General features: G+C 41.9%; 4 protein-coding genes across 5 annotated transcripts; 1 reads left to right on the forward strand and 3 right to left on the reverse strand.

Moving 5' to 3' along the window:
* Nucleotides 1-6,128: 6,128 nt before the first annotated feature.
* Nucleotides 6,129-8,924, reverse strand: LOC135614795 (probable WRKY transcription factor 31). The gene is made up of 6 exons (XM_065112535.1): nucleotides 8,037-8,924; nucleotides 7,860-7,958; nucleotides 7,598-7,762; nucleotides 7,188-7,511; nucleotides 6,986-7,099; nucleotides 6,129-6,896 (listed from the first exon to the last, which is right to left on the reverse strand). Exons 1-6 carry the CDS (start codon nucleotides 8,361-8,363, stop codon nucleotides 6,252-6,254), a joined length of 1,674 nt encoding a protein of 557 aa, XP_064968607.1. The 5' UTR covers nucleotides 8,364-8,924; the 3' UTR covers nucleotides 6,129-6,251.
* Nucleotides 8,925-10,008: 1,084 nt separating this feature from the next.
* LOC135583492 (peptide methionine sulfoxide reductase B1, chloroplastic-like) lies at nucleotides 10,009-12,919 on the reverse strand. 2 transcript variants are annotated; one of them, XM_065112537.1, is made up of 5 exons: nucleotides 12,686-12,919; nucleotides 10,742-10,847; nucleotides 10,542-10,607; nucleotides 10,248-10,445; nucleotides 10,009-10,169 (listed from the first exon to the last, which is right to left on the reverse strand). In XM_065112537.1, exons 1-5 carry the CDS (start codon nucleotides 12,879-12,881, stop codon nucleotides 10,142-10,144), a joined length of 594 nt encoding a protein of 197 aa, XP_064968609.1. In that variant the 5' UTR covers nucleotides 12,882-12,919; the 3' UTR covers nucleotides 10,009-10,141. The 2 variants fall into 2 exon arrangements, with proteins under 2 accessions (XP_064968609.1, XP_064968608.1); XM_065112536.1 differs by having other exon boundaries at nucleotides 10,742-10,853.
* A 562-nt stretch (nucleotides 12,920-13,481) lies between these two features.
* LOC135613850 (major pollen allergen Ole e 10-like) lies at nucleotides 13,482-14,202 on the forward strand. The gene is made up of 3 exons (XM_065110867.1): nucleotides 13,482-13,621; nucleotides 13,719-13,747; nucleotides 13,873-14,202. Exons 1-3 carry the CDS (start codon nucleotides 13,561-13,563, stop codon nucleotides 14,200-14,202), a joined length of 420 nt encoding a protein of 139 aa, XP_064966939.1. The 5' UTR covers nucleotides 13,482-13,560.
* Nucleotides 14,203-14,991: 789 nt separating this feature from the next.
* On the reverse strand, nucleotides 14,992-19,492 carry LOC135614797 (kinesin-like protein KIN-8A). Its single transcript, XM_065112538.1, has 7 exons — nucleotides 18,443-19,492; nucleotides 17,718-17,991; nucleotides 16,994-17,044; nucleotides 16,805-16,897; nucleotides 16,358-16,720; nucleotides 15,551-16,234; nucleotides 14,992-15,302 (listed from the first exon to the last, which is right to left on the reverse strand). The coding sequence occupies exons 1-7, from the start codon at nucleotides 19,249-19,251 to the stop codon at nucleotides 15,270-15,272; spliced, it is 2,307 nt and encodes a 768-aa protein (XP_064968610.1). The 5' UTR covers nucleotides 19,252-19,492; the 3' UTR covers nucleotides 14,992-15,269.
* Between the last annotated feature and the right edge of the window lie 1,950 nt (nucleotides 19,493-21,442).

The following is a 21,442-nucleotide window of genomic DNA, read 5'->3' on the forward strand; positions in this document are numbered from 1 at the left end:
TACTGTAACTTCTGTACGCAGATCACCAACTTCACCGATTGGCGCGCCGCACTCGTCACGGGAATCCCACAAATGATGGAATGCCAGTTCATTCTTAGCAAAAGGGAGCGCCCCCTGTTGATTCTCTAACACTGCAGGACTGCAGCACCCAGTTCGAAGAGTTTGGTCAGAGGATTCGAGGGGCTTGAAAGCTCTCATGGCCGCTCTCGGTGATCCCAGTCGACGGCGGGCGCCGCTGGCGCTGGCGTTAGAAACCCTGCTCTTGCTCCTCGTAGCCGCCGTAGCCGTCATCGGCTTGTGCGCGACGGCGGCCGTGAGAAAGAAGAGAAACCGTAGTGATAAGCAAACCGGGGAGGTGCTTCTGTCGACTTGGAAAGCTCTCAAGAAGGCTCTGGTAATGTCGCTGCATGGGGGGGAAGGGGAGGATGTGGTGGAATCAGAGGACAGCCAGGTGGAGCCAGAAGCAGAGGAAAGGGGCACGCCAGTGTTGCCACTGTGGAAGAGGAGGATACTGATGGGGGAGAGATGTGAGCTGCCGCAGTTCAGTGGTCTCATTCTCTACGACGAGGGCGGGCGTCCCATCTGCAGCAACTCCAGCCATGGCACTCTTTTTGAGGTGAGCGATAACTCCTTAAGCTTGACCGATCACCATGAGTGGACGATCAGATCATCCAACTCTCATACATTTGCTGGTTATTCTGCAGATCAAACCAACACCGGCTGTGACCACCCTCAAGGATTTACTTTAATTGCTGTGTGGTTTACAGAATTTCTTGAGCTGTAGAAGATGAGCAGTGCTTCTTCGGGTAGTACTCGAAACATGTGATACATTCTCCGCTGTTTCCTGAAATCTCTGATGCATACTTGTTACTACAAAACAGAGACGATCGGTAGCATAAGATCTTCTCAACCTTAACTTTGATTGACACCGCCTGTCTTTCTACTTCTTGTGCCGCCGGGTTTTTCACCTGCATCGACGCAATTCTTGACCCTCCAATGACGACGCGTAGAACACCGACGAGAGCCCCACGCGGCGAGGAGCAGATCAGAAGAATTCGCGTAACATTCCACGCCTTCCTTTAGGGAATCAAATTGCCAACCGAGCGTGAGAAAGAGAAAATTCCGAGCATCAATGAGGAAAATAAAATTGATGCAATTCTCTCTTTCATTTAAACAAATGAATCATGTAATAGACTAGCAAAAAAAAAAAAAGAGGGTATATAATTTAAGAATCAATCACAGATTTAAGTATATGATTTGAATATATGATCGAGAAAAATTATTTAAATTCTTTTTTTATATTTTTTATAATAATTTTTTAAAATTATTTATGGTATCAAAGCCCTCTTGCTTGGGCTCTTTCTTCCTCGCCCTTCCTATTGTTGTTTTATAGTTCTTGTTTCCAACTTTTAAAGTCTAGAGTTGCACCAAAGATGAAGACATACGACTCCTCTCTATCGATCTCCTAGTGCAATCTGCTCTACGGTAGATCTATTCTACTTTGCTAATACAATCAACCTCCTCTAATGATCGACCTACTTTTTTTTATGATTCTCCATTGCTATTTAGTTTTGCTCGACAAGCATTCCCTCTACTCCACTAGTGCTTACTACCTAGCATCTTCATTGGCATTTTCTCCCTTTCTCATCGACCACCAAACTCATTAGCATCCAAGATCCATGGTCGATCTCTCAGTGATAATCCACTGCCTTCCACCATCCTCTCAATTGCGCCATCAACATTCATAATCAAATGAATGACTTAGGAGGGGAAGGAAAATATCACCCTCTTCTTCACACCCTAGATCAGATCATTGGACGAGAACATCGCCTCCATGCTCTAGTTTCTAGACCATAGTGGCCTACTATATGCAGACTCTTTAGTGGTTGATCTCACCACTTCTTGGTCAGTAACTCCGTCGACTAATCCACCTCCAACGATCGCAGCCACCAACGATGCTCATCAACAACTTGTGATCAATGGAGATTTGAGAAGGACGGCTCCTCAAAACTCCATTATTGGTAGTTTTACAAATTTGATCTCTTCTGTGAGATTAGATACTCTCCTATGCATTTTTTAAATTTGATCTCCTTCAACAGATCAGATATCCATTATCGATGCATCCAAATTAAATTATAAGTTGATATCAAATTTTCTTTATTAGATCATATCATCTTCTCAACATGTCTTCCTTACACTCCAATTATATTATTTCCTAAGGAAACAATAGTTCATCTCAATCTACAAAACTTATATCGTCAATAAAATAACTTTAATCCTCTTCAATCTCAACAAAGGTAGTAATTATGCATCTTAGCATGCACAATTTAACAATCTTCACTTTGGATATAATCTATTAGGCTACATCGATAACTCTCTTAATTATCCACTAGAAAAGATCCAAATGTTAGGAGAACTCATCCTAATGATAAATCTCAATCACAAGTTATAGTTACGACAATATTATATTATCTTACAAGCCATTTAAGCATCAATCACTAGCTCAATAGTACTAATCTCTTCATATGACACCATAGTAGAAGCATCATCCAACTTACAAACTACCCTCATTAATCACTTTGGCACTTGCACACCAAGTGTTTTATCTATTTTGATAAAAATAACATAAGAGGGAAGTATTATTATGGATTATATGTAAAATCTAAAAGTTATTATAAATGCTTTAACTTTAATAAGTCATCCCTTGAGAGATGAAGTCATTGCTATACCTAATTAGTCTCCAGCAAACATCATAACTGCTCTAACTACTCATCTAAGTAATTAGATTATTAAATATATTTTTTCTTATTATATCACGTCTGATTTACAGAATTTATTCATCTACATTAATTATGATGGTAATGAAGATATCATCATTGGTGATGATAATAGAATTTTTGTCACTCACATTGGTTCCATAATACTTAATTCCAACACAAACACTATTACACTCGATGATATTTTATGTACTTATATTAAAAAAAAATTTATTTTTATCTCTTAATTTTATAAATAAAATAATACTTCTATTGAGTTCTTTTCTGATTTGTTTCTTGTAAAGGATTTAAACACGAGGGCATACTTTATCCAAGGTTAGAATAAAGATAATATTTATAAATGACCATTAACTTCATAAATCATCCAATTAATCATTCTTCTTCAGTTGCTACTCTAATTAATGTGTGGCCTCATCGCCTTATATAATTCTCCATTCAAAAACAGCTAATTTATCATTAAAATTACAATTCATTATGATGCTTACCTTAGTAATAAAAGCCACATACTACCTTTTAAAATATCTTTCATACCATATTTCAAACAAATTGAAATTATTTATACTGATGTTTAAGACCCTACCCCCAACTACTTTCTTTAATAATTACATACTACTCTGGGAACATCTTTCATATTCTATTTTAAACCAATTAAAATTATTTATACAAATGTCTAAACTCCTACACCAACTACTTTCTTTGATAATTTTAGATTTTATGTTATTTTCATAGATTACTTCACTAAATATATATAGCTATATCCTCTTAAACACAAATCTTAAGTCACCATAGTCCTTATTCATTTTAGAAAGGTGATTGAGAACTTCTTATAGTTTATCATTAAAATAATTTACTTTATTGGAGGAGGTAAATACTAAACTCTAACAATTTATCTCTTATCAAATAATATATAACATCTAGTTATCATTGCACATACCTCAACTAGTTAATTCTGTCAAACGAAAGCACCGCCATATAGTTGAAATTAGTTTCACTCTCTACACTAAGCCTTCATATTATTAATATTTTAGCCTTTTAAACTGTGATCTACCTTCTTAATTGCATGTTTACCTTAATTCTATAATATAAATTACCATTTGAAAAGTTATTTTATAAAATTTTAGAAACTCAAAGTATTTGATTATTTGTATTATCTCTAGCTACGCCTCTACGCTTTATACAAGTTAACATCAAAATCTATGCCTTTTATTTTCATTAGATACTCTATTGAATATAATACTTTTTGATATTATGATCCTCAAACTTAAAATATCTTTGTATTACATCATGTTATTTTTGTTGAGTCTATCTTTGTCTTTCAAAAACTTACTCTTTCAGCCACTACAACAATCATCAATCACTGGATTCATATGAGTATACCTCAAATCCCCTCAAATGCACTTTTTACTATATCAACTAGTAGTTCTCCTCTAGATCTGCACTCTTTTATTACTATTACTTATCTATCTTTATCTCCACTAACTCATTATATAATGCCTGATGAAAAAATGTTCTTACCATCACAAATAATGTCTTTGTCCTCTCCTTGATCATGTGACACCGAAGTGCATTAGCTTGATCATATACATGTCTTTAACTCTTAACTAATTCTTATATTTTCAACACAATCCAATAATACTATCGAGCCTTAGATATCACATGGAAACATGCTCCAAAAATGACATCTTCAAATTACGTTAAATCATTTATCTTCAAACTACCATAAGCTCTCAACCTAACCCTATTAAACCCACAACCATCACTTAACACAAAAAAATCTTCACATTAGCACAAAGCCATGTGTGAGAAATATGATACCTTACTCCATAACGCCATATTGACCCTTGTACCATCTCACCTCATACAAAATATCATCGGGTATAATTAATTCTTTCAAATTAAATAGAACCTAAATGAGTACATTGCAAGATACAAAATATGTCTAGTAGCCAAAGGATTTCAGTAATGATCGGTTATTAATTTTACAAAAACCTTCGGTTCAGTTGTTAAATTAATGATATTTTAACTCATTATGAGTTTGGCTATCACTCAATGGTGGTTTGGATGCCAACTAAATATTAATAATATTTTTTTTATATGGGATCTTAGCTGAAGATGTTTTTGTATAATCCCCCTGGCTTCATCCACCTTTAATATCTAAACAATGTTTGTAAACTATGAAAAGTTATTTATGAATTTTGCTAAGCTTCAAGAGCCTAGTATATCAAAGTTAACTTATTTTTCATGTTAGCCGACTTCATCAACTCCGAATATGACATCTCTTCCTATGGCAATAAAATGGATATATTATATATCTATTAGTATATGTATAATATATTATTATCATAGGTAATAATTCTATAGAGATTAAGTAATTCTTTAAGTAATTGGTAAATTGATTCTCCATTAAAGAATCAAAGACCTAGGTAGGAACCTCTCTGGGAGTGAAAGCAATGTTTATATCTTATGGGCTTTTCTACATCAAAAGAAGTATATTCGAGATCTATTATCAAAATGAATATTTAGAATGCCAAGAAAGTCGTCACCCCACCCTCTACTACTGAATCACTTAAATTATATGATGACGACTTTACTATAGATCTCATACGGTATCGACAAGTATTTAATTCTTTATAGTATTTATCTCACAAGTTTATATATTTTATTTATAATCAATAAATTATCATAATTCATGCATCTAGTGCCAATTGGTTTACACTAAAACGTATCATACGATATCTAAAAGAAACTCTCTAAACTTTTTCTTCGTAAACACTCATTACTTTAACCCCATGCCTTCGTTGATGCGGATTGAGCAGGCAACACTAATGATTGAACATCTATGTCAACTTACATTATCTTTTTTTGAAGTAAATCTAATTAGTTAGAGTTCTAAAAAATAAAATATAATTACAAAATCCATCACAGAAGTTGAATACCGAGTCATTACCACCACTCTTGTTGAACTCAATTGGATCACCAATTTGTTACATAAACTTGGCATCACATCCCTATCCGCTTGTATAATATACTATGATAATATTGTTGTTACTTACCTATACTCTAACATAATATCCTACTCTAGTATAAAATACATTACCATTGACTTTCACTTTGTTAAAGATCTAATTGTCATATATCAACTATATATTTCTCATATCCATATTATTAATCAACTAATATACTTCCTCACAAAATCTCTCGTTCCTAACATATTAATAGAAACTCAATATTATAAGAGCATGATAGAATTTCATGATAAAAACAAATATAAAATAATAAATTTGTATTACTTATATGTTTTAATCCTCATTCAATGAATCAATCACACAAGTGCATGATTTGAATGCATAATTAAAAAAAATCCTTCAAAATCTTTATAAATACATATTATCTCAATCAATAATATCATCTTTTCACAATACATTGTATTCAACCTCATGCAGCCGCAAGAACAGTTCCCTTTGTTGATCATCGCTAGCTGCAGGATTTGTGAGGAGTAATGTTGCTGTTGTTGACGTTATTGCTGCTACCATTGTTGTTGTTGAAACACTGATGATTACCGCCGATGATGGACTTGATGGCGGCGGCCAGCGCGGCCGTGAAGTTTGGGTCGGTTGTTATGGCAGCGGTCGCCGCTTTCACCGTTTCAGCTGATGAGGGTGACGGCATCACCAAGTGGGTCTTTTGGTGTGGGAACTGGGTGGCGGCCATCTCCGGTGACGTTTGGAGTAGTGTCTGGCCAAAGAGCTGCGGCAGGGACGGAGGCTGAGGCGGAGCGCCGAATGCTGGAGAAACGCCGGGGAAGGGAACACTGAACGGGCCTGTAGGTGGCCTTTGGTACTGCAAAGGGTTTGGGTTTTTGGTGAGATCCAACGTGACGGTCGGAAACGGAGCGGACGCCGATACGGTCGCCACGCTCGATGAGCAAGGCAGAGTAGTTCGTGCTGGGAAGTTTGAGTTCATCAGTCCGTCGGTGCTCCACATCGAACCCGAGAGGAGCATCGACGCTGCAGCTGAGGTGGTCGACGCCATGGCCATCGCGGCCGGTGGGAGCGGATGGTTGTGAGTGCCTTCGTATGTGGTTATCAGGATCGACCGATCATCAGCACACCTTTGAACCTAATCGAGCATGCCGTGAATCAATTAGACTTACGTGCGTGCGATCCACAAACGAACAACTACTACAGTACAAAGAGATGGGCATATACTTGTTTGCGGACGGGGCAAGCGCTTGCCATAGTGCATCTGTAGTAAGCTCTGGGGCATGGGTTTCCCTTCGCGATCTTTTGCCCATACTTCCTCCATTGACATCCGTCGGTAATCTACGAGACAGTTGGAGCATTACTCAGCTGATCGATGAACGCTGTTGTGTGTAGGTACAGATCGACGTAATGGTTATGGAGTACTTACCATGGGCGCCTCCGATCGAGCTCGAACAGAAACACGGGCTTTCCTCATGGTGGCTTCTTGAGCTTGGTTTGTGGGGTTCAATTTGAGGGCTTTGTTGGGGTTCCAGGTTTGATCGCTGGTGCTTCTACCATCGTTCTTGTGTAGGTCGTAACCCATCGATCCTACTTCAACGTTAGCCGGTGGCGACGCGGAGCGATCAGGGCTAGCGGTCGACGAGTTCGACGGCTCTACATCGTTGACTGCTGGACCCAGATCCATGAACTGCTTCGGGACAAGCACTCCGCCATGGCCGTCATTCTTGGCATCCGTCTTTACATCCATGGCCTGAACGATAACTCGACCCATTAGCTCAGTTCCTCTAATGAATTGGATATGGGTTTTGCTGTGTATACAGATATGACCAATCTTACCTCATGTTCTTGCGGGGTTTCATGGTTCTGGTGGCTCCTCTGTTGCATCAGTGTGGCCAGATGCATCTGAAGTGCGTTGAAGTTGGTGGTCACTTGGCTCAGAATTCCCCTCAGCTTCTGGTTCTCCTCGTTCATGCGTGCCAGCTCCGCTTGCATGGCTGCCAGCTGAATCGAAAGAGTCCAGAAATCCAATATAATCCACTCAAAAAATAAAAGAAAAAAAACGAATAAAATTCTCCTGCAGTTTGGTAGAACTTCGAACCTCGTTCTTCCCTTCCTCATCATCTTCATTCCGAGACAATCCATCATCCACCGTCGATTGATCGCTGCCCGTGTTGCCAGTGTGCAGGTGCAATCCAGTCTAAATATGCAAACAAGAATTAACGATTTGCCATCCAAGACTTCTCTATACAGAGTTGTGGGGACGGTAATTACTAACCTGAATTGTGAGATCTTCCTTCTTAATCCTAGTGAGACTTGGCACCTTGAGATCCAGATCCGGTTCGACTAGGCTCGTCGTATCTTTCTTCTCACCCGAGAAGAAATCCATCTCATTCGCCACGACCCGATCGTTGCTCACCTCATCTTTCGCTTCCACCACCATCGGAGCATCTATGAGGGGGTTTAGGCTGATCGGAAACTCGATGGCGGTGCTGATCGAGTGGTGGCCGCCGGAGTCCATAGGCTGTTGGCGCTTGAGTACGCCACCACGGCTGCCCAAAGAGGAAGCGAGAGAAAGAGGACCCGATGTGCCACCGTGTGTCATCAAATAAACGCGATTGGATTGACCAAAGATGGAAGAGGAGAGATAAGAAGTCTGAAGCCTTTATTTGGCGAGACGGCAAGGTTCATAAATAGAGAGGGGGAGTAACAGTGACATCAGACGGTGCGTCAGTGGAAGGGGGAGGGAATTCCGAGAGGCTTTCGACCAACGATGTGACCGCTTCAATGCCTCCGGTTGGCCCGGCGTCTTCGACGTGACAGAGAAGAGAGAGAGGAGCGAGATATACTTACAGAACAGGTCAACTCCTTTGACTCGGCTTATCACCGCTCCGTTAGCCGTCTCGCCAAGGCAGGAAACACGGAAACCCCCTTCACGAAGAAGATTGGCCGGCTTAATTCAAAGCATGCTCGACGAGAGGATTCCGAGTTCCCGTCCCAGCCGAGACACGACGACTCCATCTTCGTCATTGAGCTAATGGGAAAGGGCGGGGCACCCCCATGTTTGACCCACTTACACGCGGCCACATAGGGCTGGCTCTATACGTGAACAGAAAGGACCTATTCCTTCGGACGTAACGTCGTCGTCGGCATCTCGAACTGTGTGTTATTACAAGGAGCAGTAGCTGTTCTATTGAGAATATTCATTGATCATGAAATGAAGAGATATTCCGGAAAAAATAATCTTATATTGTTAAAAACGAAAAAAAAATATACATTATTAGATTTGATTGGTAATCTGATAATTTAAAATTTTGAATTAAATTAGATATATATTCATCATGATCATAATAACTTAAACTAATACTTACAAAATTTTTGACATACTTTGATGGTGGTTTTATTGATCTGCGGCAGCATAGTCTTCCGTTGATATGAAGCAGTCTGTGTCTTTTGGAAAGCCAACGCAAGTAGCTCATTTCCTCTGAATTCCCGCCGGCAACAACGACGACCTCCGTTGTTTCGTTGACTGGGACGGACACCAGAGGCCACGATTTCTTCCGGTTGTCAGCTGATTGCATGGTCGGTCGTGCATGAAATTAACTAGCGAACGCCAATCTGAGGCTGAAAAGTCAACCGAGACCGGATCCGCTCGCTACCTCTTGATCCAAGGTGCCAAATGTCAACTGTCCCAGATCATCTTGGATCGGTATTTTATCTTCTTCTATCCCAGCTCAGTCGTCCTTCTCTCAAGAATAATATTGTAATCCGAGTACAGAAATGGAAAATGTTAATGAAGCCTCTCTCCTTTGAATTCTGCTCCTCCATCGGTGGATCTGGTCATCAAGTGGTCAACCAAGCCAGAGCCGTTTCTGTGCCACACTAAAATAACACGATGGTCAACGTTACCGAAACAATATCCTTCAAACCTCGCCGTTCCGCCACAGAAAAAGTCAACATAGCATGTTATGGTTCGCAAGTCTAACATACGGCCGCTATAGATTTCAATCCAGATGTGCGATGTAGTTGGCATCGGTCTTTCGTACGCGGACTCTGCGGAGAACTCCGCCCGGCTCGTACGCAAAAGTGGACGAACCTGGCACCTGGGGTCCACGGCTGAAGTGGACATGACATCATCCAATGGTCTGCATAGAGTAGAATTGGCATACGAATCTAATTAAAGAACTTATCATAGATTACACCACCAGACAACAGACAGGATTTCAAGCAAGAACAATCAATCCGAGGCATTCGGCATCAATGGAGTGTTTCCAATTATTTAATTATAGCAGTAAAATTACAGATGTACGATAGATTTTGTCATAGACTCTGGAGAAGGTCTACATATTTCACAGTACACATGCATGCGCAGACCAGAGTTTGCTACTTCGGCTTCAGCTTTAGGGATGCGCTGCAGATTACAAACAATGTTTTACATTAAGATGAGCTCAATCTGCTTGCAACTGAGAGATGGAAGAAGTCATCGTACCTGTTGATACAGTATCGTTTTCCTGTTGGTGGTGGCCCATCATCAAAAACATGACCAAGATGGGCATCGCAGGCAGCACAAAGAACCTCAGTCCTAGGCATGAAGATGATTGACATGTCCAGCTTGGATTTCACGTTGTTGCCAATTGGTTCATAGTAGGATGGCCAACCTGTGCCACTGTCAAATTTGGTGTTTGATCTGGAAAACAGACAGGCCAAAATCAATAAACAATGCAAGCGATTGATGCCATTTCACGGTTATTAAAGCAAAATCATAAGCGTATACGATACATACTCAAACAAAGGTGTATCACAACATATACAGTGGTAGGTTCCAGGGGTTTTGGTGTTCCAGTATTCCCTGTTTGTCAAGCATACCAAGTAAGATCACCGTAAAAAAATTACTACAAGACAATTTAAGGTGGTCAGCCCGTCAGAAAAATGAAAAGAAAAAAAAAACCAGAAAATAAAGGCAATAGAAAATAAAAGATTTACCCAGTGAAGGCCCTCTCGGTACCCTTTTGACGAGTTATGTAATATTGTTCCTCGGTGAGTTGCTTTTTCCTCTCCTCATCACTCAATGAGGCAGGATTGACATTAGCTGGCTCTGAAAATAATATTCAGTGGAGAAATATAGAAAGCCTCAACTTCTAGGAACAAAAAAGGTGATGAGATTTATATAGCATGAGCATGCAAGTCAAGGAAATACCTGTCACCAATATTATCCTTCTACACCTTGTTCAGAGATGACTCTAAAGAATCGCATATCTATTTTCCTATGTTAAACTACAGCCCTTCTCTACTCTAGTCCAAAAGGTTAGGCAATTCATAAATGCTGAATGCCTGTGTGATCTCAGGATAATATTACCTGAATACGAGGCAAATCAAGCTAGACCGACAAACCAACAGAATTGAAAGACATAATATCATGGTCATTCATGCCAGCTTGAACATCAAAGTCACAGGCACAATCTGATCTAACTTTAGGCTGGAGGAGCAAGCGTACCTTCTCATGCATGACATATAAACTCATTTAGTTGGGCTTCATATGAAACCGCACCTTCTCATGCATGACATATAAACTCAGATATCCAAAGGCAGGCCAACTAGTTGATGTCATGCCACATGCAATTGGGTCCAGTTCATGCCGCTTATATGGGAGGCACATAGTTTTCCACGCCAACATAGCTTGTCTGTCAGGAAAGTATTAGTACCCTTTTTTCTTTGACAACATAATCTACTTGCATTTAACTCTCTCTACTTTGTTAGGAAAGTAATGCTACAAAATTTACATGGACAACAAAAAGGTGAGAGATCCAAACATGAAGATCTTAATTTCTCAGGTTGGTACTCTCTATACTAAGGTGTTGAAACAGTTGCTCAGGAATGACAGGAAGTTTTTGAAACAGTGGAAGATCTCAAGCGTGTGCCTTCTGTAAACATTTGTTTTGCACAAAGTGATCCATTGTACAACTAATCACAAGTAGAATCACAAATCAAAGAATATTCTGGCAGCCTAGCAAACTTAAATAACACTGAATATAATAAAGTTTAGAAATGTCATATGTTTTGTCTGATCGATTTTGAGTTCATCAGGGTCCTTCAAAACTTAAAAACAATTTTTCCATATCCATGCCTCTGGTAACAAGGCAATTTGGCAGGAGGATGAGGATGTGCCGTAGAGTACATACTCACTTTCTTCTACGGACCAATTTGTCACTTTCCTGAGTCATCATCAAACCAATCCTTGCATGACCAAAATAATTAACGATGCTCACTTCTAGCTCCAAAGAAGCCTAGTATTAGGTAATTGCATCAGACCATGAACATCTTATTTTCTTGTGACAAAATCCAAGTACCTAACCGGGACGAGCAACTTTATGTTTCATTCAAATCTTGCGTAGGCATACATTCAACACGCAATCAACCTCATAAAAAATTGAACTGAAAAGTTTGGTTAAATTTCTTTTCAGAAGTCACATGCTGAAGAGTTCTTTACTAAAATCATTGTAATTTCTCAATGTACAAACAGAATCAAACTACTTGATGTATAATCCTAGTTCAATAACATCTCAAAGAATATGGATCATATCCTAGCAAGTATTGCCATTTTGTCTGGAATAGGGGCGTACTGATACCATTTCTGGCACAGCACAATCCATGGCATGGCAATTGGCATGCACTTGTGTTGTTGACCCCAGAAATCGGCCTAGTTATACATCGGTACCTCTACCGAGGGTTTCCCAGACGGGGCGTGTCGGTACCTTTCTGGTGCGATAAGTTTCAATTGTCGCCCTACATCAAGAAGCTTAAGCGGTTCTACGATTGATCATCCACACAAGCAAGCAAAAGATTCCGAATGGATATAAGCGTGAAAGAATTACGAACTGTGGTACACGGGAGAGAATAAACAGGGGCAGAGAGCAGGGTACCGCTGACCTTGGACTTGGTCCGGTCTCTGGGAGGAGGAGGAGGAGCCCATAGCGCGGGCGGACGAGCGCCTCCGGTGGCTGCCGAACTTGTCGGCTCGGGAGATGCGGAAGATAGCGGGGAATTGGGAAAAAGGCTTGGGGGCGGCAGTGGGATGAAGGTTGGTCGAACCTGGCACAGAACGCAGCGCCGCACGTGCGGCCATCGCGCCAAACAGAAACTCCTGCGATCGAGGCAAGATCGAACCGGAGCGAGAGTTATAGACATATATTTCCACGGCTTGAGTGGCGGAGATATCGCCGCGTAGCTCATTACATCGTTCGACGAAAGCAGAGTACGTGCGTCCACAAGGATCACACACGAGGGGTGGGGTTCCAAACGTGTGGCTTGGCACTCGGGTTCCCATGTCTTCAGTTCCGCTAAAAGAGACACGCCTCACAACTTAGAAGCCCACATCTCACGGCCCACGGCCCAATTGACAAGGCGGGTCCACGGTCGCGACTTAAGTCGTCCGTCAGGCCAGAAACAGCACTCAGTTGCTTTTCATAACTCGGGACCGAAGTAGCGACGTAGGTGGAACACCTTCTATGTGGGTTTTGTCTGGAGCGCCTAATAGGGAAAGTGGCACACCATTCTAAAAGGCCTTCCCATATGTGGCTTGCACTGGGTCCCACCGGTTTTGCCAAAAAACACAAATGGTCCGTCTGCGGGTAAATGCTTTGATGTACGCAAAGGTCCTGCTCTTGTTACTTACCACTGTCATCTCTGCCTGTATCTAAAGCCCGTCGCTCGGCCAATCGCTCCCCCTTCCGCACTGAACACAACCATTTTGATCTCCTTCTCCTGCGACTACGGCTGCTGCTGGCAAATAGGGCAGAAGTGACATGGCAAGAGGAGCTGAAACATTCCTCTCGCTAACGCTGCTTCTGATCTACTTCACCTCAGGTTGGCTTTGGAGTTTGGCTCTTCTTTCTTTTGGCATCGTAAATGCGTTTGTGGAAAGTTCAGCTGGTGATTTCTGCTTTTATCCTTGTAATCGCAGGGGAAAGACTGCAGTTGGTGCAGGGACAGGTAAGCCAGAAAGAACTGTGTCCGTTCGACGTTCTCCAATCTGAACTCTTATTGTAGTATTCAATCTGAATCGTTTACAAATACGAAACATGGAAATCGTAGCAGACATGGTTACTTCGTTGCAGAAAACTTGGTGTGTGGCGAAACCTTCGTCGGACGACGCAACGCTGCTCGAAAACATCAACTACGTCTGCTCTCAGGTCGACTGCAGCGTGCTGCAGAGGGGCTTCCCATGCTTCTACCCAGATAACCTCATGTCCCATGCTTCCATTGCCATGAATCTGTACTACCAGTCCAGAGGACGGAACCCATGGAACTGCTTCTTCAACAACTCCGCACTCGTCGTCACCACCGATCCAAGTAAGACCAAGGTTGATGAGGATGTGATCATGTCTGCTCCCATCTACCGCTCACGAAGCACTTGTGCAGGTTATGGTAGCTGTACTTATGCCTGAAGTCCCAAGACGATGACGACTGCATCTCTTGACGAATGGCTTTCAACATCGCGTGTTTGTAGTGAACTCGAGGAGAACTTGTTGCTAAACCTTGTTTTGATGACAGATATATGTAGCGCACTCTACATCATCTCTTTGAATCTTCCATTGCTTCGATTCTGGGCGTGTGCTAAAAGTTGATCTAAATGCACTGCCAAAGAATGTTTGACAGAGTTGCCAATTCAACTAAATATATATCTCAAGTAGAATAATATATTTGGACTTCACTTTCACAACTTGGGTTCCAATTCTTCTCCAAAAAAGATCAAAAGAAAAGTTTCACCATTAGGAATGGAAATATGTAGCATGACGAGGCTTTGTTGCCATATGAAGCATCGAAGCATGCTTTTTATACATTCATATGTTTGAAGAATATTCTCCAATTAGTAAGAACTAGAAATGGACTATTGTTCGTGGCTGAAATTAATAGTTCAGAATATTTAATTTGAAGTTAATAATAATACATTCGTCAAGTTCTTATAATCTTAATATTTGCCAATTTTCAATATAAAACTAATTGACATGTTATAATTCACTCTAATTGATATTTTCAATGCTTATTCCTGACATAATATATCAATTTCACCTCAAATGGCACGGATCACAATAATTTCTGAATGAATCAAGTTGAAAATGTTGAAATTAACTTGGGATGAGAAAGGAATGATGTGTCTGCATGAGTTGGACTTTTTCTACCACTCTATGTATCTGACAAACTTTTCGTAAATGAGTCATGTAACTAAACCACTGTTGAACAAAGGGTTGATGAGAGAACATATAGAATAACAGTCGAAGAAAGACAATCCTATTTCCGACAACCCTCACAATCTTCTTTGTAAGAAGATAAATAAATGTTGGAACAAATTCCTAAGAGCCATCTGAAGAATCCAAGTAACTACACAGCTGGCGAAAAAGAACAACAAATGACAAATTTGATTTGGGTCATACGAACTGTCCCCAAGAAACTGGTTATGTTCTTAAGATAGTGTTGTACCTTCTCGGCATGCGTATTGGCTCTCTTTGTTGGATCAATTCTTCAAATGATGTCGAGCGAAGCCCGGCTGAAAGGAATTAAGATATGAACACAAATCAGAACGAGTGACATGGGAACTCTAGCATGCAGAAGAAATTAGGACAAATAGGATGGGCTAAAAGCCTCCAAGGATCAGTTGTACTAGTACAAATTTGATCTCCCATATACGCTGAGAGCTCCAAACCACTACACGTGAATATGGGAGATCAAATGCACCACACAGCTGAATTGTCTTTGTACATGAGATGCTTCCACCGATCACTTGGAAATTTGTACCTGAAGCAGCATTGAGGGAGTTGCATGAGCTTCAGCAGCCACATGGCTTCTGGTCTTCCTTCCATTGAGAGCGACGACCGAAGGGCTATTACCGGTGGTGATGTCCCAAAAGCTGCGTTTCTTGGCAGTCGGCACAGGGGAAGTAAAACGATGGTTTGGGCTCTTCAATTCCCCCGTTTCCGCTGCAGATTTCTCTCCCCTGCGGAGAGATGATCTCGTGCCGACTCTCTTCTCCCTTTGTCCTTCCGAAGGTTTCAAGCCGTACTTCGTTATCAAGTCACGAATGAAGTCATCTTTCTGCTTCAGCTGGAGCACATGCTCCTTCTTTAGCTTCTCTATCTCGTCCTTCAAGGCCTTCACAGTCTTCTTTAGCCCCTGGACTACTGTATCATCGTTCGCTCTGTTCTTGGACTCTGGCGTGCTGAAGCAGTTGGCAGATAAAATGGAGCGTTTGACTTTTCTTTGGGTCGAACATGGCGTGGAGAGAACGGAGGAGGGTGGTGCAATGGATGGTGCGGGCGAGGCAGCCAACGATTGAGCTTGGATGGTCAGCATCTTTTGCTGGTGGCGAACCAATTGCTGCCTCAACTCACTGTTCTCCTTTTGTAGCTCCAATATTAGTTTAGCTTGATCTACTTCAGAATCTGGCACCTGAATTGATGATTCCTCATTTGCCGCACATCCCTGAAGAGTACACTACAACCATCAATATGTTTTTTGGTTTATTTAAGACAACTCAGAAAATTCAAAAGCTCATATGTGTTTTAGGTTCCTTGATTTCTTGCCATAGAAGCTGAAGAGCCAAACCTTTGTTCTTATCTCCTTGGCACGATCAGCCCAGTGGAGTGTGTTCTGCGTCTCACCAAAAGAGAGATTACTGGGGCTTATATTGGCAATCATGACAGTGTTGCATTGTCCTCCCAAGGAATCCTTGAGAAGTTGGGTCAGCTTGGAGTTGCGGAAAGGGATGTGCTTCTTTCCCTCCACAAGAGCATTGATGCAACTGCTCAAAGCAAGGAGGGAGCGGTTGATGTTGGCACCTTCGATCGATCTCTGCGTTCGTTGATCAGTTGCCAGAGCTCTCTCTGATCCAGCTAGATCAATAAGCGAAAGTTTCCCGATGCGTCTCACAATGGTACCTGAATCATTGCATTTGTATTCTGCCACCACCTACATATGAATGAAAGATAGCTTCACATGATCAACATTTAGTACCTAAATGCACAGAGAGCTGGGAATCAAAAACTAAACTACCTGAAGTATTGCATGAGACCGGGAAGATGTCTCATTGGCTCTTGTTGGCTCGATGGTTCTGTTTTGATTGCCTTGCTGAAGCAATGTCATGACCTACAGGAGAAGATAACAACAAAAGAAGCATTATCATAACCAGTGCTTCAAGAATTCACAACCAGAACAAGTTATACTAGTGAAGACTAGGATTACCTCATCCGTTGTGTAAGCTCTATACTGTGTGAGACCAGAAGCTACAATTCCCTGAATAGTACGGGAGCAAAAAACTTGTAAATACTATATTTTCGCTACAGAAGAATCAAATTTTGTTTAAGTGAATCTATGCTGCTAACTCATGTTTTACTTCATTTCACTTAAGCATTGTATGATTATACAGTAACCATGTCACTGAGGTACAGAAGGTGATCGAGGAGGCTGTGGGGAAGAAGTAGAGAGTAGAAGTGCAAGAAGAAAGATTACGATTTAGAATGAGCCAAAATAATTATTTGTTTCGTTGCGACAATATCATTGAAGTAATATAATGGTAAGAGTAGACACTGAGTTAGATTTCACTATCAAAGAATGGAGTATTATAGTCAATATAATTATAAATCATCAACATAATTTGCTATGAGTTGTATCTACTCTCATCTTTGTTCATAAATCAACATACAGGTAAAATAAGCTAAACTACATTTGTAAGTGCAGCTTGTAAATGCTATTAACAACCATACATCTACATTTCGATACACGAAACGATTTGCAAATGCTAGCAATAGAATAGGCATTTATAAGAAATAATGCTCCTAGGAAACTTGCAAGGCACATGGAATGTATATATAACTCAATTGACCTACAATGTACAGATAACCTTCAATAAATCCGGTGTCAAAATTTATAAGCAATTTATGTTTGGGAGAAGTAGAAGCTGACTAACCTGTTTATCTTCCCTTAGGACAAGGGGTCTGCCAGGGGATAACAAGTCTCTGACAGTCTCATTGTAGACCTCAAGGTAAGAAAGTTGGACCGAGTGATCCCCATCATAGCTCCTCTGCCTAATCTTAGAGAAGAGATCCTTGATAGCCAGAACCATGACACCCGGGTTCTCCACTGTCCCTAACATTGTGTATGTTTTGCCAGCTCCTGTTGCACCATAGCAGAATACTGAACCATTCCTCCCTTGTAGAACACCTTCCACAAGATCTGCTGTGCTGCATAAACAGACACAAGCGTTGCAAAAAGCTTTTCTCATGATGCACACTTGGGAATAGAGATAAGAAGGCTCCCTTGTCGATACATTATGACAAACGAGAGCATGCAATCGATACTAAAGGGTTCAGTAGATTCTTTTCGACAGAGTATAACTGACATTTCCGCATGGCAGTGGACAGTGATCAAGAAGCATGAAATTACAGGGGAAATCACGGATGATACACATCAATTGTATGAGGAAGAAAACAAGAAATATGGTCATTGACAAGATCTAAATAGAGAAAAACTAGCATCGATTCAGCTTGAAGATTACAAGAATAGTAATATTATGGATATGAAGAGATTTTTATGGAAGTTGCCATGGTCTTGCTAAAGAACAAACAGTTTAAATGGGAGGAATTGTGTTTGAATTATATGCAAAGAAGCAGTAATCAGGTAGTGATGCCTTACGTGGTGGCGTAGACTTCTTGCTGCGGCGTGGAATCCGGAAAGGAGGAGTCGAAGCAGAAATGCCGCCCTCGGACCCTCTTCAGCCGGAGGTAATCCGTCTCGGACGCGAACTCCGTCAAGTAGACGTCTTTCCTGTTCACGATCTTCACGCAGCAGCGCGACCCGGCGTCCTTCTCCTTCTTCGCCATCGGCCTCAGCCGCACGAACACGAGGATTCGGCTGCCAGGGGCCTCTCGGTTCTCAGCTGCTACAGCCCCCAATTGATCCCCACCAACCTTGCTTCTCCCCACCCAGCCATCCGACTGCGCACCATCGCTGATCAACTCTCGCAGCGAGAGCTTCCCCGTCGTCGCAGCCCTTCCGACTCCGGGAGCCGTGGCCACCGCCTTCTTGGGGCAGGCGGCGGAGTTCACCGCGAACCGATTCTGGTCCCAGACTTCTTGGTTCTCCTTGGTGGCGTCAGCCATCGGAGACAAGCCGCGATTCGCGTTCTCCTTCTGGATCGGATCCCGCTCGTCTTCTTCACCCTGCTTTTCTTGTTCTTGCTGCCTCCGGCGGCGGCTAGAGTCGGCCAGCTCGACGCTAGGGTGGTGGGTGCCGAGGACGCGGGGGTCCGCGGAGCCCGTTCTGGAGGCCAGTTGACTCCGGTGCTGCTCGTACAAGAGGGTGAGGGCCCTCATCTTCTCCCGGAGGCCGTGGTGCGGGTCACGCAGAAGCCGCGCCCTCGCCCGCTGCCCTTCTCGATCATGATCCGCCGAGGCCGGCTCGTTGCGGCCGATCGAGATCTGCGACCGTGTGGAGACCGGCATGGTCTGCCAGAATCAAACTCCCAAGAACAAGAAGACGATGATATCGATGACGCTATTGGCGCATCAAACCGAGGATTCCTTCCACTTCTCCCCCCCAGCCAAAAATATTCTGCGAACGAATCCTTCAATTGGAGATTTGTTTGGGGGATCGGGATCTTGATCGAGAAAGAATGGGAGATTAGGGATGGAAGCAGCAGGAGCTGGGAGGGAGGGAAGGAGGAAGGGAAGATCCGGGGCGTTGTTCGGGGATGGAATGGACGGCTGAGAAGAGTCGGCCGATGCGGTGTTTGAAATCTCTGGAGATGTGCTGCAACGGTCGGGAAATGCAACGGTCGAACAGTTCGAAAAAAATAATTGGCTCGCCTTTAAAGATCTGTAGATGCGTGCAATCATCGAGTAGTGATTTGGATTATTAGCAATGGCATCCGCTTGGCATTTACCTACGTGGCAGCAAGAGACAGAAGATTCTCCGAAATTACATCTGTGCCCTGCTCCAGCACCTGGGCCTGTGAGTCAAGCAGGCCACCCAAATTGGACCAACAGTGTTGGTAGCCCAACTTGCCTCGAGTCATGCTGTGGAAGGTTGAAATTATAGGTTTGATGGGTATCATTTTCCGTGATTTATTGTTTTTTATCAATATTATTATATATGAAAGCTTAAGCTAATTTTAATTTATATTTCTAACACATATATCCCTATTAAAATCACTCTATCCGGTTGATATTATTAATCGGATCAAGCTTCACATATCCACACATTTGGCAACGTTTTCTACTCGACACTCCACGAGGACAAGATAAACAACTGAGATGCGAGACACACAAGGAAACATCCGAGGCCCGCCGTGCCATGAATGGTGGTTTCTCAGTGACCTATGGGACCGTCCATAACTTATCGATGTCGGACGGACGACGCAACAGAGGTGAGCAGCGGAGCGTGCGACCGACTACTCTGCACAAAGACCATCGCCGGCCTTCGCATGCATGAAAGAACAGACGCCGTGGCTTCTACTCTATGCCTGGCACCGCCATTAATGCAGTACGAGCTCGGCCACCCTGGTTACTGAAACTAGCAAACCAGGCAAAGGCCTGCTACTGCCTCCACTCCATTTCACCTCCCCCGTCACGAAGTGGAACAGCAGCACCGCTAAGCTTGAGCTCCCAAAAACCAGTGTGGGGTAACAATGTCACACAAAACATTCACGCTTCATACACCTTAGTCGTAGCTACAGAAAAGAATGCATTATCGGACACAATGAAAAGACCGAGAACATGAAATGACTGTAAAGAAGTGGAGCCTGATGCCTTGGAAGTATCTTGTTCTCAGTATACGTACTTCCCCAAGCATTTTTGTTGTCGGTGTACACATATACGTCGATATAAAGAAATATTTTGTTCCACTTGAAGTGACCACAACTTATGCAAAGTGTGTGTCTGTGTGTGTACATAATCTACATTAGCTATGCTGATATGAAAATTTTGATATTTGTAGCTTCAGTTTACTGGAGGAGGCTATAATCTACATTTAGCTATGCTGATACTTATGCATTATTGGTTGTGTACTCTCTTCTTTTCGCAGTGAACAAAAGTCCTCTCTGCAGCATTGCTGTTGTACTTGTACGATCGCTTCCTCTTTTATATATCTTACCTACCCAAAACATAATAGTCTTTAATTGGTCCGTGCAACATGAGGTGAAATTTATTGATACGGCCATATGCTGCTTTAGCATTCATCCCTGTCATCCTCCCTTTCGCCATAACGTGTCCTCTTCTGCAACTCTCTTGGGCCGTAATTATATTCTAATTCTATGCTAAGTTCCCGATTCATTTCAAGCTTAAGTTGATAAATGGAACACGATAAAACCATTTATATTCTTGGAAAGCAACCCTAAAATAAGCAAAAGAACTAAGGACTTTCTATTCTAATACTATGCTTAATTATAATAAGTGTTGATTAGGTTGAAAAAGAAATGCTACTCAACTAAATATTTATTTAAAAGATGTTAACTAGTTTAACTGGTAGACCTAAATTAAACGCTATTTATGGAAAATGTATTTGCTGACATCCATTGATTGCTTGTACGGGTTTTCAATTATTTCTTGAGACAGGCATATTAATGCTGACTATTAGAATAAAATAATCGAAACATTAAGAAGTACTTGATGGTCGATTCCTAGCTTGTGTTTGATG

This window comes from Musa acuminata, chromosome BXJ2-6 (assembly GCF_036884655.1).
Source record: "Musa acuminata AAA Group cultivar baxijiao chromosome BXJ2-6, Cavendish_Baxijiao_AAA, whole genome shotgun sequence".
Classification (NCBI taxonomy): domain Eukaryota; kingdom Viridiplantae; phylum Streptophyta; class Magnoliopsida; order Zingiberales; family Musaceae; genus Musa; species Musa acuminata.